This window comes from Salminus brasiliensis, chromosome 3 (assembly GCF_030463535.1).
Source record: "Salminus brasiliensis chromosome 3, fSalBra1.hap2, whole genome shotgun sequence".
NCBI classification, from domain to species: Eukaryota; Metazoa; Chordata; class Actinopteri; order Characiformes; family Bryconidae; genus Salminus; species Salminus brasiliensis.
The window spans coordinates 52,101,055-52,127,532 of NC_132880.1; the positions used below are offsets into that span (position 1 = coordinate 52,101,055).

General features: G+C 45.5%; 1 protein-coding gene across 1 annotated transcript in view; it reads left to right on the top strand.

Annotated features, from left to right (window-relative positions):
* Nucleotides 1–23,149, top strand: part of pde4a (phosphodiesterase 4A, cAMP-specific) — a 94,006-nt gene extending 70,857 nt beyond the window's left edge. Inside the window, 10 exon segments of the mRNA XM_072676534.1 lie at nt 3,760–3,872; nt 12,251–12,344; nt 12,504–12,667; nt 13,389–13,487; nt 15,171–15,335; nt 15,432–15,531; nt 16,369–16,523; nt 16,614–16,736; nt 17,792–17,974; nt 18,075–23,149. Coding sequence (XP_072532635.1) covers nt 3,760–3,872; nt 12,251–12,344; nt 12,504–12,667; nt 13,389–13,487; nt 15,171–15,335; nt 15,432–15,531; nt 16,369–16,523; nt 16,614–16,736; nt 17,792–17,974; nt 18,075–18,557 — 1,679 coding nt within the window. The 3' untranslated portion in view covers nt 18,558–23,149.
* The last annotated feature ends 3,329 nt before the right edge of the window (nt 23,150–26,478 follow it).

A 26,478-nucleotide genomic window follows, 5' to 3' on the forward strand; every position in this document is an offset into this window, starting at 1 on the left:
CACACACTGTCTCTCACATTTACTTGCACCACGCTTCCTGTTGTAGGCACTGCTGCCAGTACAAAACGTATTATATCACCGGACGCAGTGGAACCATATGGGCACCAGGGGCTGGAGGCCTACCAGACTCTTTAATCAGGCCAAGAACACTCTCCACGGCGAGCCCTCAGGATCAGAACCAACTACAAACCGCTTTAGTGTCAGAGACGAGGCTCTGTTCCTCACTGATGATATACGAGAGTACACCAACTTAGCTGTAGTTGATAGGGAGGAGGCCACATACAGTGTCTCCACCTACAGTGGCATTCAAAGTTTGGGCACCCCTGGTCAAAGTATCTGCTACTGTGAACAGCTGAACAAATAAACGACAGTCAGATCAATAAAATAAATAAGCACAGCTCTTACTGTAGCTCAGGGTCTACCAGTTCCTGTTTGGAGGAGCTTCCCCAGTTCTTCCTGCAGTTCTTCCTACTTCTGTGAGGTTCTGTGAGGTTCTGTGAGGGTCTATAAGGTTCTGTGAGGGTCTTGGGTCGTCCTGCAGCTTCACTCTTTTAAGGTCTATCAGCAGAATTTTGATGATGTTGAGGTTGGACGTTCAGGTCAGCTTGCTCCTCCTGAGGTGGTCCAGTGTGGATGTTGGAGAGTGTAGGGTCATTATCCTGCTGTAGAAGCTCCTCCTTTCATCTTCAGCTTGTTTACAGATGAGGAGATGTGTTGATGGTTGCTTCCAGAATCTGCTGGTGTTTCACTGAATCCAGTCTTCTCCTCCACCAGTGAAATGTTCCCTGTGCCACTGGCTGCAGCTCAAACCCAAAGCACGATCCTCCCACCCCTGTGTTTAACAGTTGGAGAGGGGTTCTTTACATGAGCACAGATTGTGTAATACACCTGACCAGAAGAGTGTAACTATTCGAGGAGGAGTTTAGCTGTAAATGTTAGGAAGGAGGCGACTGGCCTCGTGTCCCTCATTTAAACTCTGCTTTTAACAAGCCCATGCCATCCTGTCTACTCCCAATAACTTTCCCTCTATTACTGCAGCAGCTCTGATGAAGATTTCTGAATCTTAATGTTTGGCCACCTTGAGCTGCACTTGTCCATATAATCACACCTACTGTCATAGAATAGGTTTAAAACAGACTGGACCTGTTCTCCTTGGGGTCCGATCATTTTCAGCTACCCAGCCAACATGCTTACATTGGTGGAACATGGCTAGGTGGGTTCCAGGTGGTCATGGTCTCTGAGTGGATTTGTATATGTGTTGTTACTGGGACCCACCAGGGCTTCCCAAATGGGCCCATGTTTAACTCCTCCCGGCCCCATTACTGACCCTGGTGGGAATCGATATGTGGGGCCAACATGAAACCCATGGACAAATCGTTCTGGTTCCCAGTTGGGCCACCCATACAGACCCCACATGGACATGTTAGCTGGGTAAGTCCAATAACAGTCCACACCTTGATGAGTCAGAGCTGTTTTGGCAGCACAAATGGGACCTACACAATATTAGAGAGATGCTTTTAATATCCAGACATCTGTGGACTACTGGTGAGGTCTTCTTAGGGCCAGGTATCAGAGGTACTGATAGAGTTGACACTGCTTATTAGACGTCATTCGTTTTTAATGTTTGATGGAAAAGCTTGGCAATTTTCCATAATTTCAAACACACTATGCAGACATTAAGTATTGGGACAAGTATTGGGACACCTGCTCATTTATTGTTTCTTCTTTTTATCCTGCTTTTGTTGGAGTAACTGTCTGCACTGTCCAGAGAAGACGTCTTTTTACGAGAGTTTGGAGGAGCATTGCTGTGAGGATTTGAATGCATTGAGCAACAGAAGTGTTAGTGAGGTCAGGATGTTGGATGATGATCACCACCTCACCTCATGTGCAAAGTAGCTTAATGCATTCTTTAGAAGAGGTGTCCACAAACATTTGGACATGTAGTGTGGCTTGCTATATTGAGCTCGCTTCATAAATTAGCTAGTTGCTAGTAGAGAATGAAACCTGAATCTGAAAACACTAAAAGAGCCCATGGCTGCTGATTGTTGTTGCTTAAAGGAGCCCATGGCTGCTGACTGTTGCTGCCTAGATGAGCCCATGGCTGCTGATTGTTGATGCTTAGAAGAGCCCATGGCTGCTCTATGGATGCACTAATCTTTCTTTAAAAGTGTTTTATATTTTTTGACTTTGGAGCATCTCATCTTGTACTCACCAAACTGTTCATAGTAACAGAATTAACCAGGGGTGCCAGTCGTTCCATTACTGCATTAACTCCAGTGCAGTTTTTTAGCTAAAGGTTGGCTGTGTGTGCTACCTGGGGCTGTACTAACCTTATTCCTGACCCTTTTATTTTGAAGGATCAGATGATACTAGGTACTGCAGCTGTGGAAATTAACCAACCTCAACCCTAACAATAATGAATTTACTTCTGTAAAGTTACTGTGAGCTTCCTCACCATCACTTCAGCTGGGTGGCTAACTTCAATAGCTTGCTAACGATGACCCCAGCAAACTGAGGAGCTAAGAGAGTGAAGGGTCTGGGTCAAGGGCCCAACAGTGGCGGCTTGCCAAGCCCGGGTATCGAACCCACACACCTATCATCATTAGCCCAGTGCTCTAACCACTGTGCTACCACTTATAATCAAAATATTTATGTAAACTTCAGTGTAGTTGGTAATGAATGGTAGGCAACTAGGCTGGGTCTCTCTCCCCACCAACATGGACATTTACACTGCCCGCTGCATCCGCTGGATGACTCCACCCACCCTTCACACAGCCTGTTCTCCCTCCTGCCATCAGGAAGAAGGTACCGCAGCATCCGGTCCAACACGACCAGACTCTGCAACAGCTTCTTCCCCCAAGCCATCAGACTTCTCAATTCAACTCAACTTCTGACCTGATGTCCTTTCTGTTACATTCTCTCTCTCTCTCTCTCTCTCTCTCTCTCTCTCTACCTCTCTCATTTACCCCAGATAAAATGGGAAGCATTTTTTTGCACAAAGCATTTGCACTAATAACTTTACTACCTCACTGGACTCAATATTTACACACTGCATAATTTGCACACTACCCCCAATTATTTATTATCCTCTGTCTGTACTGTGTTGTGTTGTCTGTCTGCACTTGTATTGTGTTGCACTTGTGTTTTGTATGCACTGTGTCTATGTTGCACCATGGTCCTGGAGGTGGGCAGTCATTCACTGGGAGAAGGTAAAAAGAGAGAGTTAGTTCTGAGAGGATTTAATGGAGGGCAGAGCATGTTGAGCAGTATCAGAGTGTGTCTGACGACTCCGGCAGGTCTGACCATAACAGTCTAATTAAAAGGAGAGAGCCAGAAGGTAACACAGACATGGGAGCTCCCTGAATAGAGAAGACATCATTCTTACTTTAATCTCTTGGTTGTGAAGATCTTGTCACAACGACATCTAGATCCAACTACATTATGATGCTGAAGACCTTCATTTTCGATTACCTTTGAAAACTCACTAACTGATCTGAGAGCAACCCCTTGACAGGAGCCACTGGAACCAGATCATCAGTGTTATTCACTTTAGCTGGTGGTTTTAATGTTATGGCTGATCGGTGTGTGTACCAGAACATACAGAATATATAGTTGTTACCAAATTATTCTTTATAAACGATCCTAAAGTTATTGATGGATAATCCTGAAGATGGTCGATCGAAGAGTAATTGTGCAGGTTAAGGATCTGAGGGGTTTGATGTTTTGTTCACAGTCATGTCTCCTCTTGCTCCTGTACAGAAGAGACATACCAGCAGCTAGCACGTGAGACCCTGGAGGAGCTGGACTGGTGTTTAGACCAGTTGGAGACCATCCAGACACATCGCTCAGTCAGCGAGATGGCGTCCAACAAGGTACGTCTTCGTCTTCTGTGCAGCACTACCAGACGACATTTCCCTCAGTCCACACAGTCCACTTCATCTTCTGGGCTGGGAGCTGACCAAGGCACAGGTCCAGCTTGGTATCGTCACATGTGACGACATGAACCTAGTTTGGACAGCTTTCAGGCGGATCAGGAGGCTTGCATTGGTTGCAGTGATTGGCTCTGTAATTGAATGAGCAAGGTTCCTGAGCATTAGAGTAAACTACGGTATGACGTTGAAGACCACAATTCTTAAAGAGAAGATTTTGCAGTGGACTTTCCAAGCCCAAGTTTGACCCAAGCCACAAGCCACCAATCACACACTGCTGTGATCTCTAACACTTACAACAGGCCTACAGTTCCTCTAGTCTTTAAAACCTCCCAGGTGAATCATTTAGTCATGAACTGTTGCAGAACCTGGTCACCACTGAAAGCCTTAATTTATTCCAGGGATGAGACTCAAGCACATTATTTGGATCAATTTAGAATGAAGCTCTTAAACTACAGACTGTTACTATATAATGTGTGCAGTCTGCATGTTCCCGGTCAGCTCTTTGGGCTGCAGGATGATGACGATGATGATGACGATGGGAGAATGCTGTCAAAAGAAGAACAGTCCCTGCTCCAAAGACTGTTCTGCATATGTGCAGCTCTGGTGTAGCTGTGGTGCGCATGCGTGGCAGCCTTGTCATCCATGCTGCTCTGGTTTTAGAAGAGGGTGGGGGAGAGAGGATGAGGGAGCGATGGAGAGAAGTGAGAGAGGGAGCTGGTTTGTGGGTGGGGAGAAGATACAGGAGGGGGAGCTCTCGGGTCCTGATGCTGATGTGTGTGCTTTAACCTTGGTTGCTATCGAAGTGCAGCAGGCATTGCCCTTCCTGCTAAACCATTGGCTCTCCGCTGAGACCACAAGGCATGTGGTTTTCTCGTCGGCCAATGAAAAAACGGTTCCCCTCTTCAATACCATCCTCCCTTAAAGAGACAGGAGCGGTTTGTGGTGTTTGTTATTGCTGTGAAACTGCTGCTCGTCAGGATCGCTGGTTTGCAGCGTGTGGTCTTAGCTAGGCTGTGTTTGGAACCTGGAGGAAGAGAAGCCGCCAGCGGTGTGTGTGTGGGTGTGTGAGGAACAGAAGGTGCATGTGGATACAGGGGTGTCTAAGGCAAAGCACTTGCACTGTGTGTACTGGAGATGATGAGACTGGCACAGACACACACAACGTCATTCATGCAGAAATCAGCATAAACACACAAGCCTTCCTTCTGCTTTCTCAACACACACACACACACACACACACACACACCTCCCCTTTTCCCACACGCTGACATGCCCTCTGCAGCACATGCGCACTCAGGGTGTGCACACTCACACACTTAAACCCCCCATACACACACACACACTAACGCACGCACACACACACATGCACGCTCAGGCACGCGCCTCCCGCCAGAAGAGGCTGATTAGCTTGCGAGAGCCGTCTACAGCAGCATCCGGGGAGACGGAGAGCGAGCCGCAGGAGCAAGACAGTGCCTGGTCGCTTTCGCCAGACGCCTCCGTGGGTGGATTCGAGCCATTTGCGGCTGGATACGGTGGCACTGGACAGACTGGGGGGCTGCAGCCAGGGCTCCTTGCTGGAGCGGGATCGCTGCACACACACTGGAAACACTCGTCGGGCCCGGCTCTGAGCTCTGGGGTGGGGGAGGGGCGGCAGACCCATGGAGAGCGAGTGAAAGACAGACTGTTTTTCAAGACCTCCTGAACGCCTGGCTGGGAGCGCTCAGATTAGGCCCCCTGCCCTCGTTCTGCATCTGCTGCTGGTCTTCATGCCTGTCTGTACTCTGTGGACTGGGCGTCCCTGTTCGGAACCGAACATCTGACTGTGTTGTTTTCCTCCATCACTCCAGTCCTGTCATCTCCCGTCCTGCTCTCTCTTTTCTGTCTCATCTTCGGCTTCCAGTTTCTCTCAGCTTTGTGCTCCACATCCTCTCGCTGTTCTCCCAGTACGCCGTCTCTGTCCTCCTTCCTTCCTCTGCCTCCTCACTCTGTGCCCTTCAGACGGTCCCCCTCATCTTTCTCCGGAGTTCTCCATCTTTGTCCGCCCCTCTACTATCCCTCCCCACTGGATTCGGGTCAGCCCCAGTGCTCCTCTCTCGGGACGAGATGTAGCCCCCACGGCCTGTGGTTCCAGGCGGCTCCTGGCGAGTCGTTTGCAGGACAGCCCTCTGAGCTCATTCGGACGGCCTGCTTTGGGACTCAGCGTTTGTGCGTAGGGACGCTGTTGTGCTGTTGGACCTTAGGGCTGCACCAATTAGTTGACAAAGTCAATTAGTGGTCAGCTACACTGACTATGGCGGAAAGGTGACGTGTCTTTTACTGAACAACAGCAGAGCTCTATAATGCTCTATTATGTTCACATGATAAACAGGGTCATTCCGACAGATTGCAATACACTACCGGAAGTGTTGGGGGCAGTATGGCTCCTGCTGTTCAGCTGCAGTGTAGAAGAAGAAATCGGCAGTGGGACAGACAGACGTGGGACTGATGGAGGCGGAAAAGGGAGAAGAACTACAGTTTGATGAGTTCATTCAACAATAGTTAATTCGAGTAAAAACGAGAGTTGCGGCCCTACCGGACTGTTGCCGCCCACCGCCCGGGCCATAGCCGCCGCCGCCGCTCTGGAGCGGCCTGGCCGGTCCGGCTGCGGCCTTAGCGCCCACGCTTTGACCGCGCCCGCATGCCGCTGGGGTCCTCGCGCTGCTCCCTCAGCCCCGCTACACTACCGTGCCTCCTGTCTGTGCCAGCACCCTGCGCCGCCCACCGTCTCACTCAGGATGGGTGTGGCCGAGGCCCTGGAGCCAGTTGCCTCACCCCGCCGTCACTCCTCTGGCCCCGGGACCTACAGGCTGCCCCCTTCCTCCAGCTACAGCAGCCTGCAGGGGATGGGAGGGGCAGATCTGGAGTTGGGGGCGACTGCTGCTGGTGGAGTGCTGGAGGGTGGAGGACAGGCCACAGAGCGCAGGACTCCCCTGGTGGACCTGTTCTGCGAGACCTGTTCCAAACCATGGCTCATTGGCTGGTGGGACCAGGTAGGAGTGGGACGAAGGCCTCAGAACCAAAATCAGTGTGTCAGTGCTGATCGTGAAAGTGTGAGACGATGTTCATAAAGGAGTGTGCTGTTCTGTTCCTCAGTCTGATATTAGCAGCGCCGGTTAGGACTTTAATACCCTAGGTGGCGATGTGCTGGATGAGGAGGGAGAAGGAGGCAAGCCATTCACTTGTAACAGCACAAACCACTGTGATGTGTTAGGAGTCTGAGGTAGCTTGGTATTATCATGCTTTTAAGGTTCCTCAAGAATCAAAATTCAGAAAACACAATTCAGAAAATTAAAATCTTTTTACATTTACGGCATTTAGCAGACGTTCTTATCCAGAGCGACATACAAGGTTATTCATATTACAGAGGTGGGCCAATGTAGTGTTAGGAGTCTTGCCCAAGGACTCTTAGTACTCTTGGTGTAGCGCAGCATAATCACCCAGACCAGGAATTGGTCTCCCACCTGGTCTCCCACATGGTGTTGTAACTCAGTGGCAGGTAGTGGTGTTATCTGTTTCGCCACACCAACCACACCATGATGAGCATTAGGAAATGTATCGATCACATCGGTTGGTCCAAGTGGGAAGAACAGCATTACTACAGCCAGTGTGGAAAGCGTCAGAACTAGCGGCATGTTCCGGGTGTGATTGTGCATTCGGGCACTGAGATGGATCTAGGACAGGTAGGAGGTATCAGGCGGTATCTGCTCTCTCAGCTGGTGGCTTTGGCACTGCATAGCTCTCTCCTCCACACCTGCTCCTACTATCCCTCTCTCCACCCTTCTTCCTCTCTTTCCCATAACCATACCTCATACTGTAAGTACAGCAAAGGCATGGATATGCCAGACAAGCATCAGTCTGCACGTGCTGGAGTTAGCTGGAGTTAGCTGGAGTTTTGTTTGGCTCCTGGAATGGTTTGCCAGCCTTGTGCCTCTGTGCTGTCCGTTTATAGCCAAGTCCTCCTCGAGCTGGCCCTCCAGCAGTTCTCCTGCAGCTCTCTCTGTCTCAGTCCGACTTCCTCTGCTTATCCTTAATTAGACTGACATCTCACATGAGACAGTCTGGAGAGATCTGAGCGATAACCTAGGCAAAATAATAATGGACCCTGTCAGAGCTGTAGGCCAGCATGTGTTCTGTCCTGCCCTGAACTGATGATGGAGGCTGATGTTATTGGTGTTTTGTTAATGACAGATATGGTTGCAATCCTAATGAGCTCATTGAGTGTCAGGGGATAGGAACAGACAGTGCCCTGATCTCCTAGTAACACACATTTCTTGGTAATTGGTCAGATATTTCAGGTCCTCTTGCTCTTGTACCAGCCTGGCCCTCTTGAGGACGCATGGTAAAAACAGTTGGCAGAACGCGAGTGTTGTAGTTATGACTCAGCATCATGCAACCAGAGCTTTGGGACAGTATGTACAGGCCTGCAGATTTGGTGAAGGAATCCTTGCCTGCACTGTGTGCCTGACTGAGCAGTTTCATGAAAGGATTATTATTATGATCAAACGTCCTGCAGTCCCGGTGCTTATCTACGCCTGTCATATCCTGGTGATTACATGTATGTGGTCTAAAGAGAGTGTGTCCTACACCAGCAGTGGGAACTCTGAGAATGATCACTATGGGCTGTGTGGTCAAACCCTGTATGCAGTCAGTGTGTCAGTAGTGCCCATTGGATTCCACCTCAGCATTTTGACGGGAGACATTTCCCTACAGTGTCTGTAGAATCGCTCTGATCTCTACCTTTGCTTCCTATTTAACTCTGAACTGCTCTGCTTCTGTGCCTGGTTGAGGATTTTTAACCCGGACCGTTTAAAATACACTGCAAGAAATGATATCTAAGCAGGTGAAATCTGCTAAAATCTAAATATCCTACATGTCCAAATGTTTGTGGACACCCCTGCCAATAAATGCATTCAGATACTTTAAGCTGCACCCATTGCTGACACAGATGTGCACAATGCACACACACAGCTTGTCTAGTCCCTGTAGAGAAGAAGTACTGCCAATAGAATAGGACTCTCTAGAGCAGATCAACATCATGACCCTATTGGCTCCATGCTGCCTAATAACGCCAGGCGTGGACTAGAGGGGTATAAAGCCCCCCAGCATTGAGGAGCTGTGGAGCAGTGGAAGAACTGTGTTCTCTGGAATGATGGTGGAGGAGCTCCATCCAGTACTTTTGGGATGAGTTGTGGATGATGAGGTGGGGTGGTGATCATCATCCAACATCCTGACCTCACTAACGCTCTTGTTGTTTAATGCAATCAAATCCTCACAGCAATGCTCCTTCTCCAGAATCTAGTAGAAAGTCTTCTTCTCTGGATAGTAGAGACAGTCACTCCAACAGAAGCAGGATCAGCTCTTTCAGTTCTCTCTTAAAATCAAGATCTCCTTGATTTCAGAAGAAACTATGAATAAGCTGAATCATTTAGCTGGTTTATTTATTTCTTATATTGAGCAACAATGATCTGCCAGTAGACACTTTCAGTGGCTAAAATCACGTTAAGTTAATACAAGTTAACACATCTAATAACATTATGACATTAATCTCAAAAAGAGAAATATAAACTAAATATTATACTGTGAAAATGATATTTTTATTCATATTTAAATTACATTTAGGAGGATTGCACTTACTAAGATTAATTTTTTTGCAGTGGGTTCAATTTCAGCTAAGACTGTAGCTGGACTAAGAGTAACAGCATGATGTGAGCACTGATTAAAAGACAGGTAGAGAAAGAGGAAAGGAGAGAGAGGAGAGAGGGGAGAGAGAGGCAGGCATGGAGCAGCTTTTGCGCAGTGATACAGCGATGTAGGACAAAAATAAACAGTGATAAGGAGCAGGCTAAGAGGCAGGTCGAGAGACAGTGACAGAGCAGGCAGAGAGAGAGAGAGAGAGAGAGAGAGAGAGAGAGAGAGAGAAAGAGAGAGAGAGAGATCCATAGAGCGATGACCTTGGGGGAGGTCAGAGACAGACACCTGCCTACTCTCTCCGACTGTCACCCAACCAGTCGCCTCGCTCCCATCATGCCGCAGGAGGGACAGTGAGGAGGCAGTTGCTAAGGAAACCTGCAGGTTGCCATGGAGATTGTAATGTGTGAAGGACCAGTCGGTGGGACAGAGTCGGGGTCTCGTCCGAATCCCCAGGCGAACACGTGTCTTTTCGGCTGTGTTTGCACCCAGACCAGGCTGAAATTTGGTATTTGGTATTTAGTATTTGGTATTTGGTATTTAGTATGTTCTAAGCCTCTTCATCACTACTTTATGTGTAATAAGAATGCTTGATATCACAGAGACCTTCTTTACCCCTCCAGCACTGCAGTGGTTTCTGTGGCAGGAGGGATCGAAACCCTCCACTCGGCTCTGCTTGACCCTCCAACACTTAATTAAAGTTTAATTAAGATTAGGGATTGATTTGACCGAATGATATCGCAGATAAGGTCGTATTCAAACGAGCATCTGTCAGATCCTATCGAACTTGTTCACTACGCATAACACACACGTGACCGAGAACAGGACAGGACAGGCGGAGGCTATGGTGTCCTCTCATGCTCATGTCTCGGCTTATCGTTTTATGGGTTTGCATATTACACACACTTCCAGCATTCAGCAGAAGCTCTTCTTACCAACGTGCTTCACTCTTCACTCAGAAAATAGCTCTAGCTCGAGTGAATGAGCAGGAATCCAAGGATACCTCAAACTTACATATTGCCAGATACACACATCAGTACTGATACCTACTTAGCCCAGTACTCAACCTGTACCTAAACTTCTGAACTTCCAGTGGAAGCCTGTGTAGAGATTTTATTCCAGGTCATGGAGCATTTCTATTGGTCCATTCATCACCAGATTCTGATACAGTATAATGAACAACTGCCAGATTCACATTATGGAGAAAAGTGAAAATGGAGATATGAGTTTTTTGCACGACAGTGACAAAGCGTAAACCAAAACTAGGCCATGACTCGTGTGTCTGTCTGGCTCTCGAGGAACAGAAATGGATACCTCAGGTAAATGTCTTCAGTATCCACAGTAGTGTGGAGCACATCTCAGGTACTTTTGCCCATCATGAATCAATCTGTACCTTAAACCAGGTGTTCCCAATGTCAGTGCTGGGAGCTGATCCTACACAATTACATTTACATTTAGGGTACAAGGAGCGGACGTGTCCCCCTGTCATGTTACCTGGTATGAGCGTCCCTGCAGGTACGATGCAAACCATCGCCGTGCAGAGCTGGTAATTCCCAGGCCGGCATGGACAGACAGGAGGATTGTGGTCCACTGCTCATTAGATAAATCATGGAGTCACAACAGTGTGTCTGAGAGAGGTGGAAAACCTCTGAAATCTGATCGCTGTGTGGGTCGGAATATGCAAATTCACTCATTGTGCAGCAATTATTACTGGAGTTTGGGTTGTAGTGGGAGGAGTTTCAATGCTTGCTACAAACTACTGGTCTGCAGTTGATTGAGTAACGGCAGATCTCCTCAGACTGTCACTGCTCCTTCATTCTGAAAGGCTGAGCCCTGTTCAGCTGCGGATGTAGAGGTCTGCACTGTTAACCTCGCTCTCATTCAGCTCAACTGCAGCCGCAGTGTTCCCCATAATGCTCGAAGGACTGCTGGGTAGTGTGTCCCAGGTGGTTGCTAAGGTGTTGAAAAATGGGTGCTATGATGTTACTAAGGTGTTTCTAGGTGTGGTATGCTATGTGGTTACAAGGGCAGTTGCTAAGATATTTCAGGTTGTTTCTATGGTGTTGCTAAGGCAGTCACTATTGTTTTTCGTGTGCTTTCTAAGATGCCCAAGGTGGTTGCTAAGGTGTGGCTGGTACTATGGTATGGCCAAGATTTTGTTGGATGATTACTAGGTTGGTTGCTAGGGTGGTTGCTATGGTATTTCAAGTGCTTATTATGGTGTCTCAGGTGGTTGCTAAGTGGTTGAGGGTAGGAAGGGTGCAGAAAGTGTAGCACCCCTTCATTCATATGGCATCCTATTCCTATATTCCTACAATCTGTTGCTATGAGGAAAGCGTACATCAGATCAAAAAGCTGAATATGAGCCTGAATCAGACTGAGCGTTTGTATGGGAATGAGGCAGTATCTCAAACCCTGTGTTAGTTAGTGAGTTAGTTATATTGTTACTCACACAGTATCACAGAAACTGAACAGCTGTACTGACTATTTGGGTATAAAATGTTTACAGTAAATATTAGTACAGTAAATAGTTCACACACTATAAACCATATCTCCTATTCTTATTATACCCACTTTCTCTCCTTCTCCAGTTTAAGAGGATGCTGAACAGGGAGCTGTCTCATCTGTCTGAGATGAGCCGTTCAGGAAACCAGGTGTCTGAGTACATCTCCACTACCTTCCTAGGTAAGTGAGCTGGCCTCAGCTTGTCTACCATGTCCAGCCCAGTCCTGCTGCTATTTCTGCCTCTGTGGAAATCCAGGTTCAGCCAAGATGACACTTGCGGGAATACGCTCAAACTCTGCAGATAAACATCTCTGAGCTTTAGTGTTCTGTGCTCCTCAGACAAGCAGAACGAGGTGGAGATCCCATCGCCTACACTGCGGGAGCGTGAGAAGCCCATGTGCCATATCAGCGGCGTGAAGAAGCTGACACACAGCTCCAGCCTGACCAGCGCTGCCCTGCCGCGCTTCGGCATCAAGACCGAGCAAGAGGACGCGCTGGCCAGGGTACCTGCAGCCTTTCTCTGTACAAGATCACCATCATGATGTGCAGTAATGTCTAGACAAATAGAACATCCCATTAAACCCCATTTTTACTCATCCTGAGCTTCTGCTGCTGGGCTGATCTTGCTGGGATGGTCTGATCTGGTCATGTTGGTCAGCTGTTCCTCTTGTAGATGATTTAGTGGTCAGTGGAACAGCGTCTGATCTCTAACTGTTCTGAGATCAGTTTAAACCCCAGACTCCTCTGCATCTCCATCCTTCTTCCTGAAGGCCTCAGAGAGCTCTCTGGATCTGAGCATGGTGATCTTCTTCACCCCTCACTTCAACCATCAAGATCAGACCAGACTAAACGTCTGAGGTTTAGATCAGACAGACTCCTCCAGAATAATCCTCTCCAACCATGTTCTGATCATCTGCAGCTGATCTTCTGCTCCTGGTTCTGATTCTACACATTAGAAGGAGTGATAAATGTGGGGGTGAACTTTCTCCTCACGGGAAAATGATATTTCTATTAATTCTGTTTAATAAATGATGATTAAAGACGGTTCTTCAGGTGTGTGAGTTTAGTTAGATCACCTCCATCTCTCAGTGCTGATCAGTGCTGATCACATGAAGATCAAACAATCAGATATTTAAATAAGTTGAAAAACACAAAGGCTTTAATGGGGTCTTCAGTTTGTCACTGTATGTTTATGGATTTTCTGTATGTCTTCTCTTTTTGTAGGAGCTGAACGACTTGAATAAGTGGGGCCTTAATATCTTCCGAGTGGCTGAGTTTTCCAATAACAGACCTCTGAGCTGCATAATGTTTGCCATCTTCCAGGTGTGTGAGCTTCTGGTCTTCTGGATTCTGTGCTGATTTCTCAGGGTGTGGCTCTTTTCAGCTTCTTCTGGTTAATTTATTGTTCCAACCTCCAAATTAAGGCCATTAAGGACACTGACTGCATGAAGAACCATATTTGTAAGAAATGTGAAGATGAAGAACCTTTTGTAGGTTTAACCACTTACAGCCTGTGTCCCGCTGGTGGCCGAAAGTGTTACTATAAACTTCTACTAGCAGAGAATAGCCCCACCAGCTTATACTGACGTCCTGAATAATTACTGAATAATCACTGAACAGGTTCTTCATATTCACATCTCTTTTACCAAAATGTTCTTTATGGAACCAAAAGTGGTTCTTCTATGGTATCACTCAAAGAACCCCTTGCAGCAGCTTTATTTTTTAGAGTGTTTCCCAAAGCAGGGCTCTGAAAATGCATAATCATGACAGGGAGGCTCTGAAAATACTGGATGTAAGAAACTCATCATGGAAATTAAGCGTCAACCTCACCCAACACTCTGATGCTCTGTGTAACTAATGCGTAGAACACGGTGTACACACGGCAGGTGTAGTTCAGTGGGTAACAACACTACCTTGTTAGTGGCAGACTAGGGTTCGATTGCCTCGCCAGGTAAGCTCACCTCTCTAAACCAGAAAGAGCTATTGGGTAAGACTCCTAACTCTGCGTTCTCCTACCTGTGACCCTGTGGAACGTGACTGACGTGGAGGAGCTCTCAGAATATGGAAGGTCTGGTGATGTTTAATGATAATAATATCATAACATGATTGAAATGTACATAATGTTTATTGCTGAAATATTTAAATGCTAGGTTGTTGATCAGAAGTGCTGGGGATATCACCTCAAATCAGCATCACGATCAATTGAACATTTGACCTTGACTGCGGTTAATGGGCGCTTATAGAAGCTGCTGGAGGAGCTCAGTCAGCTCAGGGTTTGACTTCTCCTCCATGTTGCTTCCATGTCGCAGACTGAACGGGGCGGAGTCACGTGACGACACACAGGGTAGTCTGTTTTTAGGGGGACAGAACATGAACACACACCGTGGGGAAAGTTTCAACACAGGAAAGATTATGTTTGATTTGAGGTTCTGAATGTCCAAGAACACCGGCCATGAATAAAGCAAACTCTATCCTTTACTCAACTACAACTCCCACAATCCCCCATATCATCACATCACCATCCAGCATAGCACATGTTTTCATTTGAGGTTGATGGATTAGCTGCATCACTAACATGACTAACATGACCAAGCTGATCGTCTGACTAGTTTGGTCAAGCTGGTCAAGCTGGTCAACCACCTTGGTCGGGCTTCTAGGCAAAATTTACTCAACGTCTTTTGTTCTCTGTCTCCTAAAATGCCCAGATCACTCAGTCCAGACACTGGTTATGAAGCAGTGAACCCAGCGTAGTCAGTACCCGCTCTGCTCACATTTAAAGCTAAATCAGCTTTAATAATGGAAGTGGTGTGTGGGGAAATGAGATGTGATCAATATCTGGACACTTTTGCAAAGGGCAAGTGTAAAAGCAATGCATCTTGATTGGAAGATGATCCAATCACCCTGATCAGATTACAGTAATGGGATAATAATGGCATGTAAACAGGGCCCACGATACAGAATGACATTACACAGGAATATTTACACATGTGGTCTGTCTCTTCAAAGGAGAGGGATCTGCTGAAGACATTCCGTATCCCAGTGGACACGTTCATTACCTATGTGATGACGCTAGAGGATCACTACCACGCCAACGTGGCCTACCACAACAGTCTGCATGCTGCTGACGTCACGCAGTCAACGCATGTTCTGCTGTCCACGCCGGCACTGGATGTGAGTGCAGTATCCTGCTGTATGTAGTTAGCCTGACCTCTGGATTGCTTTCACAGGTTTTACTGCTGTCTTGATTCCATCATATCTCTCCACCAGGCTGTCTTCACTGACCTGGAAATACTGGCTGCATTGTTTGCTGCTGCCATTCATGATGTGGATCATCCTGGGGTCTCCAACCAGTTTCTCATTAATACCAGTAAGTCCTCACAATGGAGAATTACAACATTTAATAAACTATCTACAGATGAAATAGCATTTCTGTAACTGGCCCTCGCTCTCCGATATCTCTCTCAGAATGTTCTCAGATGAGATGATGAGGAAAGTCCTGTCAGAAGGTCTGGGTCAGATTGGTGATGTGTTTTAAAGAGCAGAACTGTTCACAGCTCTGCTCTTATAATGGTGATCCCACTGTCCTCCTCAACTCAACACACCTGTAATAAGGAACGCTGGAGAACGGCAGAATTTGAATGGTTTAGCTGGTCTGTCAGCATGAACAATTTGACCAACTTGCTTGCTCACACTGGTCATGTTGGTCAACCCTCTTGGTCATGCTGATCAACCAGCATGGACTAGCTGGTTTTACTAGCTTGTTCAGGTTGTTCACGCTTGTGGATCAGCTAAACCAACAAACTCAAACAAAATCATCCATTATTCTGACAACCAGCTTAACCAGTATGAGCCGGCCAGGCTGTTTTGTCAGGAGGGTGGAAGTTACTTGGTGAGTTGTGCTATTAGACTGACTCTATCTGTTGAGGCTTAAACCTGAGGTCTGTGTTTTATTACTGGAGTATTTGCACGTTAGCCAGTTAGCATTCTGCTAAACTGCCAAGACAGAATACACCCAGTTACACAGAATGTAAAGTGTCCTCCTAACCTGAACAAACCCCAAATAAGAAAACTTGCGAATGTCAGAATCTTTGTGAAAGCTGGGTGAGTGGGCTTGTGACCAGTCGGTGATGAAGGTCCATTGCCCTAATGTAGCTCCAGACCTTCCTGACTTGGGGTCTAACTTTTGGTTTGCTGTCCATCACAGATTCTGAACTGGCTCTGATGTACAATGACGAGTCTGTTCTGGAGAACCACCATCTGGCTGTGGGCTTCAAACTGCTCCATGAAGAGAACTGTGACATCTTCCAGAACCTGACCAAGAGGCAGCGGCAGAGCCTCCGCAAGCTGGTCATCGACATGGTGAGACCCTGATTACTCCGAGGTCTGATCAGTTAATAGTAAAAGATGGGAAACTTGCCCTCTCTGACCTGAGACCTGTTTGCTTTGAAGGTGCTGGCGACGGACATGTCAAAGCATATGAGTTTGCTGGCAGATCTAAAGACAATGGTGGAGACAAAGAAAGTGACCAGTTCAGGAGTACTGCTCCTTGATCACTACACCGACCGTATACAGGTAAAAGCTGAAGGTCTGCTAAACCTTTTGCACCAGTGCCACCTCATGAAACGCATCTGCTTCCAGTGCTTCCTGTTGGACAGAATGGAGAATGTTTCGAGTTGTAAAGAAGTTACAGACAAATGAAGACTGGTCTACACCGCTGAGGAGTTGGTGGTCTTCACCACTGAAACTTTTGTCCTAAGCTTGTTGGCAGCTCCTATTTTGTATAATAATCACACTGAAGGCTGACAGCCTGTTTAAGGTCTTCTATGACCTTTGATGGTCAGAGAACTGTAAGGGCCATTCCTAAAGCTTCAGTTTGTGTCTTTTCAGGAAGTCTGTGGTGGTTTGAGGGTATATTAAGATCATTATTCTGTTGTAGAAGCCATCCTCATTTCAACTTACAACTTCCGCCGCTCAACAGAGGTTAACATTTGCATCCAGGATTTGCTGGAATTTTGTGGAATCAATCCTTTCCTCCACCTGCGCAATGTTACCAACACCAGTGTCAGCAACACAACTCCATGTATCTTTGTGATTGTGGCCAGAAGTGTTCTTGTTTTGGCTTCTGCAGATGTACTTCAGGTCACAGTTAGGATTTCCTTCCTATGTTTGGGTAAGCAGCCTGAACCCTGAACTGAAGCAGTCACATGGGGGGTGATATACTTATGGCATACAAGCAGTTCTCTCTAAGAGGTATCTAGATCTTCCAGATCTCCTCTTGACCTCCTCCCTCAACTGTTTCCCTGTACTGCCATTTGTATAGCCTCCCTGACCTTGTGGGCATTGATTACTTCAGACATTTGCACGAAGGAGGCCAGGTTTGATAAGTACAAGGTTTGTAAAAGGTTCGAGGAGTCAGAAAGCTTAGAAATTTGATTCAGTCGGAGGCTTTGGACCGGTGAGGGTGTTTAATTAGTAATTGAGATACTTTAATAAGTGTATGTTGTGAATGGCAGTGCAGTAACTGCATCAGGATCTGCTGGAAATGCTGTACGTGTCTGATTCGGTACAGATGTGTGTTCACTGCTTCTCCATTGTTTTTCCTTGTGTTTGTTTATGGACACATTTAGGTTCTGAGGAACATGGTGCACTGTGCTGACCTCAGTAACCCCACCAAGCCTCTAGCAGTGTACCGGCAGTGGACGGAGCGCATCATGGAGGAGTTCTTCAGGCAGGGAGATAAGGAACGCGAGCGCGGGATGGAGATCAGCCCCATGTGCGACAAACACACTGCATCTGTGGAGAAAAGTCAGGTATAAGCACTATAGAGCCTAACACACGCTCACACACCTGTAAACATCTACCAAAAACCATTGGCAGATTCTCTATCTCATGTCTCCTCTCCTGTTGCAGGTGGGCTTTATTGACTACATCGTGCATCCCTTGTGGGAGACCTGGGGTGACCTGGTGCACCCCGATGCTCAGGACATCCTAGATACACTGGAAGACAACAGGGACTGGTACCAGAGCACCATCCCCCAGAGCCCCTCTCCTCCTCCGATACCTGACAACGAGCTTGACTCCTGCATAGACAAGTTCCAGTTCGAGCTCACTCTGGAAGGAGAGCCAACCCAGGAGGAGGAGGAGGGATCAAACCACAACCACGTTGGAGACGATGAGCAGGATATGCCAGAAGAGCGGAAGCAAGGGGCGGACCCTGGGGGAGGCGGGGAGGACGGGGAAGGAGAGGGGGTGGCTGTAGAAAGGGTGGGGAGGAGACGACTGCAGGTTCAGTCGGTGGTCGAGGAGGAGGACGAGGAGAGACATTCAGATGGGAGTCCTGTGGAGGAAGCAGAGGATGAAGAGGAGTCGTCCTCTCCTGCTGACGATACGTGAGTCTCGGCGACCGTCCAGCTCATCGCAGAGGAGTCCTGTGAGAACCGTCTCTGTCCCTTACCCCTTGTCTGTCCCGTCCGCTCCCCAGGTCTGATGGGCAAGCCATGAACAAACCAATACTTCTGAACCAACTCAATAAGACGTTTGATTTTATTTTTCAAAATAAAAAAGAAAAAGGGAACAAAATAATATTGTTATCAGATATGAAACTAACACAGCAACTGTAGATTTGGAATGGGTGCTGGGGCCCTTCCAGAAGAAGAAGAAAAGAGGTTATGTGGAGGAAAACAATTTTAGGGAGATTAAAATGGGCCATTTAGTCGGTGTAGCACTCTGGAATTTCAACACGTACACATACACACATGGACAAGTGCACTTTACATGCACACACACAGCTCACATGCATACAACACCTGCAGGTGAATCGACCACACCGGTAAACGTACCGTGCAACATACATCCCTGCACACACCCAAATGTGTATCTGTGTATGTGTTTACGGGGGGGCCTTGGAGTTGGAAGGGATCTCTATGGAAAAAGCCATCTCAAAGGAGTATCAACTAGTATCCGTCTCAAAAGTCAGCCGTTTGTTTTTAACGTGTTCTTAACAGGGACTGAGATCCTCCGATTTCTCATGATTAGTTAATCAGAGTGACTCGTTTTCCATTTCTGTCGGAAAGAAAACCATTCAGACCCCGCTGCAGGAGGACGGAGGCAGGGGCTGAGCCTGGAGAGCTGGACCTGTGGCGGGGGTCCGGGCCCCTCTTTTCCCTTTACCTGGAGTGCTACCGGTGCAAGATGGCCACGTGCCTTTCTGAACCACCAGCTTCAGCTCTGGAGCTGCCGTGAAGCAATGCATCGTGGGACAGGAGTGTCTGCTTTTGTCTTCATTTCTTGATTGTCGTTCGTTACCAGACCCCCCCCCCCCCGCTCTCTCTCCCCATCTCACTCTCTCTCTCTCCCCCCTCTCTCTCTCTCCCCTCTCTCTCTCTCTCTCTCTCTCTCCTCTCTCCCTCTCTCTCCCCCCTCTCTCTCTTTCCCCTCTCTCTCCCTCTCTCTCTCTCTCCCCTCTCTCTCTCTCTCCCCTCTCTCTCTCTCTCTCTCTCTCTCTCTCCCTCTCTCTCCCCCCTCTCTCTCTTTCCCCTCTCTCTCCCTCTCTCTCTCTCTCCCCTCTCTCTCTCTCTCCTCCCTCTCTCTCGCCCGCTGTCGTGCATGGTTTGCGTGTATGTCGGGAGCATCCCTGTTGTCTCGGTAAAAGTAAAGTCTTCCTTGGTTGTTTCTGCGCTGGTTGAGCATCTGGGGGACTTTGAATTACGGGACTCACCGTGGATGTTGCTCATGGACTGATGTCTCCTGTCACCTTTCATGCAAATGAGGATAGTCACTTTTTTAAGGATAAGCCATCTGATGCTTTGGGATTTATTGTTTTGCCTTCTTTTAAATAACAGTTCTGCCCAGTCCTGTGAAAACAGCGGAAACTCATTTCAATAGCAGCACAGATTCACACCGACAGTCTCACTTTCACCCACTCACGAAAAGCCGCCGTGCTCCATCTCAACCAGTAATATTTGTCATTGTGTCTTGCCAAAGGAACGAGTGGAAAAGAAAGGGTAGCTAATACGCTGGATTAGGAAAAGGTCTGAGGTACATGATTGGAGGAGAGGAGGCGTGGAGTCAGGAGTCAGTGGCGTGGGCCAATCAGTCTGAGCACAGGGAGTCACATGCAGCCGTTGTTGAGTTTGATGCTTTTTGCCTTAACACTGCAGGGTTTTTGTATCTGTCACTATGTTGACTGACGAGATGCTCACGAACGATCCCACAGGGTTTGTGTCGTCTGTTGGCTAAATGTCTGTTGAGATACCCGACTGCAGCGTCCACACTGCCTGTCTCCACGCGCGACGGCATCACCCGCACACCCGCTGGAACACTGACGCCAGTGCTCTGTCAAACGCACCCCTTTGCACTCTTTTCATTGGATCTCGCTCTCGAGTCGTATCCTTCATGATCATTGGTGCGCAGCTGTCTTTTCACAAATGCCAATAACGGGATGAGGGTCGTCTTTATGTTCAGCAGGTCTCTGCGTTCTGCCTACACTGAAAGAATGGCTTGTGTGTGTGTCTGAATGTAGGAGCTGACAGGGCAGTTAAAGGCAGTGAGGGTATTTTAGGGAGAGAAATGCTCCTCTATAGATTTGGTCACAAGCTGGGTTCTGCTGGTCAGTAGCTTAGCTTCAAGTCTGTGCCTGTTCTAACCGAACCGTGGAGTCACACCAATACAACCATGGTAACATTTGGGTGAGTATGGAAGGTTACGTGAGGTGACCAGGCGTTAGGTGGTGGGGCTGTAACCCAGGGTTACTTGTCTGAGAATCTGACTTGAGGATGGTGGGGCTACAAACGATGGATGGATGATGGCGCTGTAAGCTAGAGTTACTTGATTGGATGTCTAATTTGTTGATGCTAAGGCTATAGGCCGAAGCTACTGGGAATCAGATTGTAGGACTGCAGGCCATGCTTACCTGATTGGGCTTCTAATTGGGGGATGCCTGGGTTGTTACCCAAGGTTATTTGAGTGGAAGGTAGGGCTGCAGGCTAAGGCTGCTGAATTGGGCATCTAATTGGTGGAAGGTAGAGCTGTAGCCCAAGGCTACTTAGGCATTTAGCTGACGGATGGTTGGACTGTAACCCAAGATTACTCACTTGAGCCTTCAGTTGATGGATGGTTGGGTTGTAACCTAAGGTTACTAACATGTGTGTCTAACTAATGGATGACTGTAATGGATGGAACCAAGGCTGTAACAGTGATGATGGGGCATCTATTCGTTAGATGGTCGGGCTGTAAGGTTACCTCACTGAGTGTCTAATTGGTGGATGGTAGGGCTGTAACCCAAGGCTACTTAGGCATTTAGTTTATGGATGGTTGGACTGTAACCTAAGATTACTCAATTACTTGAGCATTCAGTTGATGGATGGAAGGGCTGTATCATAAGGTTACCTGATTGGACGTCTAATTGGTGGATGGTAGGGTTGTATCATAAGGTTACCTGATTGGACGTCTAATTGGTGGATGGTAGGGCTGCAGCCCAAGGTTACCTGATTGGACGTCTAATTGGTGGATGGTAGGGCTGCAGCCCAAGGTTACCTGATTGGACGTCTAATTGGTGGATAGTACGGCTGCAGCCCAAGGTTATTATGTGGGCATTTATTTGAAGGATGGTTGAGTTGTAGTCCAAGGTTGCTAACTTGGGTCTCTAACCAATGGATGCTAAGGCTGTAACCCAAGGCTACTTGGTCTGGTTGGATGAACAGATGCCATTCCCATATGCATTTGCCTACCTTACCCTTGAAAATGCTTTGGTTTGTGGCTTTTCATTAATAATGTACGCTTTTAAGCAAACAAATACTATTTGCCATTTTAACACGATACTGTAGCAATCGTTTCTTATTAAGAAATTATTCAATTAATTACTTGCTGCCATTCTTTTTTGAATATCAAAGGGAAAGTGTTTTCTTTGAACAGTTTGTGTACAGTTTTTATTTTTGTATCATGCTGGCTGGTGGTCATGATATTGAAGAACTAATTACAAGAGAATATAAATATTAGACTTAACACTGCTTGTTTTGTATATACTGTAATGTTGGACTGTAAATCTGAAATCACTTGGAATCGATCATCGTCACGGACGACTTCTCACTTTTAGTTGTACTGAAGCGTAGTTGAATTGTCCAGTTTTTAAAAGCACCCTGCGCACTCTTTCTTCCTGATAACCTGTCTCTCTTCTCTCTCATCTCTCCCAACCTTTATTTTTCTTTCAGGTTTACAGTAAAAAAAGAAGATAAAACCCACTCCCACCATCCTGAACTAGTGTATATTTAAATAGTATTTGAGAATAGACTAATCATTGGTGAATTCTAAGACTTGTCTGTACCAGCACTTTATTTTGCTGTAGGTTGTGAGGTGGCTGATGTAGGTTAAACGGTGTGTAGGTTCATGTTTCGGAGGGATACAGTAACACTGTTGCACAGGGGAGGCACTCCTTATGGCTTGGTCCCAAACCTTTTGACCGGCACTCTCTCTCCCTGCTGCCTGACGACGACAAGCTACTCTGCATTAATAACCCACATTGTGATGGCTGATAGTCATGGATTTTAAATATTTCATGTGTTTCTCAAGCAACAGCTTGTGCCAGTCAGACTGATTTGGGGAGGAATGTGGCTTAATAAGAAAAAAAGGTTTATTTGTATTTGAGTCACTTTCTTCTCATGAGAATCCTTTACGGAACGACTCTCTGGGCTTTAATTAATATGTGACTTGTTCATAAATTATGATGATATACAGAAAAAAAAATACACACCAGAAAATGATTGTAATATTTGTAAATGACATTGCTGTATTGTGTATAATGTGTGCGAGTTATTTTATATTATATTATTTTTATGAAAGGTTGTCCTCTGAGAGAACTGAGGTGTCATTTTGTGAATAAAATGCATTTAATAAGCAAATGGCTATATATATAAAACAAATATATATATCAGTATATTTTTCTTTTCTTTCACTGTTCAGTACTGTAAAGTGTGTTGAAAATACAAATAAAGGATGATTTTTGTAATAAATGTGATGAGGATGATACAGCACTGAGTTTCTTTCCTCCTACTGCATGAGGTCAGAGGTCAAGTAGGCCTAGCCTACAGCATGTTTTTATGATATCTGCTATTCAGAAAGGATTTATACTAACGCTAAAATCTCATTTAACAAAAGGCAGCTTTTGCCATTAGGGATTTAGAGCTTTATACTAGCATTAATGACATTTTGGCATGTGCTAATTTGGGGGACGGGACAACAGACAGTCAGTCAAACCCTTCAGTGCCTCCAGCTCTGCCTCCTTCTGGCTCAGTCATGGTTTCAGACAGTCGGCGTGTTTTAGGTTTGGGTAATTTATTCGTTTGTTTTATTTTAGAGCCAATCATTTAGGGGTGAGCCCAAGCCCACCTGAATATAACTGAACAGACTTGGGTTAAGTGTATTTCCTGATCAAATGAAAGATCACTATTCCAAGCGTATTTCTATTTCCTGTATTTAAAGATAGGGTGGACTAGGCCTAGACCCTTTAAACCCAACACTTTCATGTTAAACTGTAGGGATTTCTCTTTGTATTTGGTAACGTTGTAGACAACACTTTACTAAGAAGAACCAATAAACCATTACATCCTGAAATAACTGATAGTCTTAGAGCTCTAGGTAGTTCAGTTCAGTTGTAACTAATAAGACATTATTTGTTATTAAAACATTATTAACATCTAAAACTAGTGTTTTTAGTAGTCTGAATTATAGTAAGAAATGTAAAAAATGACTGTAGATGTCTTTATTGGGACTTGTTCAATGGAAATCTTGATAAGAGTGAGTGATATTCCAAACATATCACTTTAAAAGATATGCTGTCCTGGTGATGTTAGTCAGAATGGCTGATGTTCTAGGCACTGGGTTAACCCTTACCTAACTAATATTACTAATATTATTACTTCTAAACATGTGATGATTCCTGAAATTAGAAGGAAATGAATTATGGAGATCTTCAGTTGAAGTGTTTGTCTAGTCACCCTGAGTTGCAGCTGGTGTCTGACGATGCCTCTCCATGTGCCATTCTTCCCTACAAGTCAAAAGGCTTTAAAACAGGAAATGGCTTTTTATAGACAGCTGCTGATATATATATACACACACACAGTCATATATATACACACAGTCATATATACACACACAGTCATATATATACACACAGTCATATATACACACACAGTCATATATACACACACACAGTCATATATATACACACAGTCATATATATACACACAGTCATATATACACACACACAGTCATATATACACACACACAGTCATATACACACACACAGTCATATATATAAACACAGTCATACATACACACACACAGTCATATATATACACACAGTCATATATACACACACAGTCATATAAATACACACAGTCATATATACACACACACAGTCATATATACACACACAGTCATATATATACACACAGTCATATATACACACACACAGTCATATATACACACACAGTCATATATATACACACAGTCATATATACACACACAGTCATATAAATACACACAGTCATATATACACACACACAGTCATATATACACACACAGTCATATATATACACACAGTCATATATACACACACAGTCATATATATACACACAGTTATATATACACACACACAGTCATATACACACACACAGTCATATATATAAACACAGTCATACATACACACACACAGTCATATATATACACACAGTCATATATACACACACAGTCATATAAATACACACAGTCATACATACACACACACAGTCATATATATACACACAGTCATATATACACACACAGTCATATACACACACACAGTCATATATATACACACAGTCATATATATATACACACAGTCATATATACACACAGTCATATACACACACACAGTCATATATATACACACAGTCATATATATATATATACACACAGTCATATATATATACACACAGTCATATATACACACAGTCATATACACACACACAGTCATATATATACACACACACAGTCATATACACACACACAGTCATATATACACACACACAGTCATATATATACACACACACAGTCATATACACACACACAGTCATATATACACACACAGTCATATACACACACACAGTCATATATATACACACACAGTCATATATACACACACACAGTCATATACACACACACAGTCATATATACACACACAGTCATATACACACACACAGTCATATACACACACACAGTCATATATACACACACACAGTCATATACACACACACAGTCATATATACACACACACAGTCATATACACACACACAGTCATATATACACACACACAGTCATATACACACACACAGTCATATACACACACACAGTCATATATACACACACACAGTCATATATACACACACACAGTCATATAAACACACACAGTCATATATACACACACACAGTCATATATACACACACACAGTCATATACACACACACAGTCATATACACACACACAGTCATATATACACACACACAGTCATATACACACACACAGTCATATACACACACACAGTCATATATACACACACACAGTCATATATACACACACACAGTCATATACACACACACAGTCATATACACACACACAGTCATATATACACACACACAGTCATATATACACACACAGTCATATACACACACACAGTCATATATACACACACACAGTCATATACACACACACAGTCATATATACACACACAGTCATATATACACACACAGTCATATACACACACACAGTCATATACACACACACAGTCATATATACACACACACAGTCATATACACACACACAGTCATATATACACACACAGTCATATACACACACACAGTCATATACACACACACAGTCATATACACACACACAGTCATATACACACACACAGTCATATACACACACACAGTCATATACACCTATATCTATATCTTACCTTCATCTTACATGTACTGCACTGGGCAGCTCTATAGGTAGTGTAATAGTGACCACAGGCATGCAGGCCGCTAACACGTGAGTCAGCAAATGTAGGCTAATTCTGCACAGCGGCAGCTTTAACGTTCCTGTTGACTCACATTATCCTTAACTAGCACCCAGGACTTACATATATATACTTATAAAGTTTAAACCTGTATAAACGTCTGTTATTAGCGACAAGCGATGTGGTCTTCACAACAAAACTACATTACCCATAATGCTTCTCCTGCTCATCCACCAATCAGAGCGGAACACCGCAGTGCGCGCGAGCGCGTTCAGGACT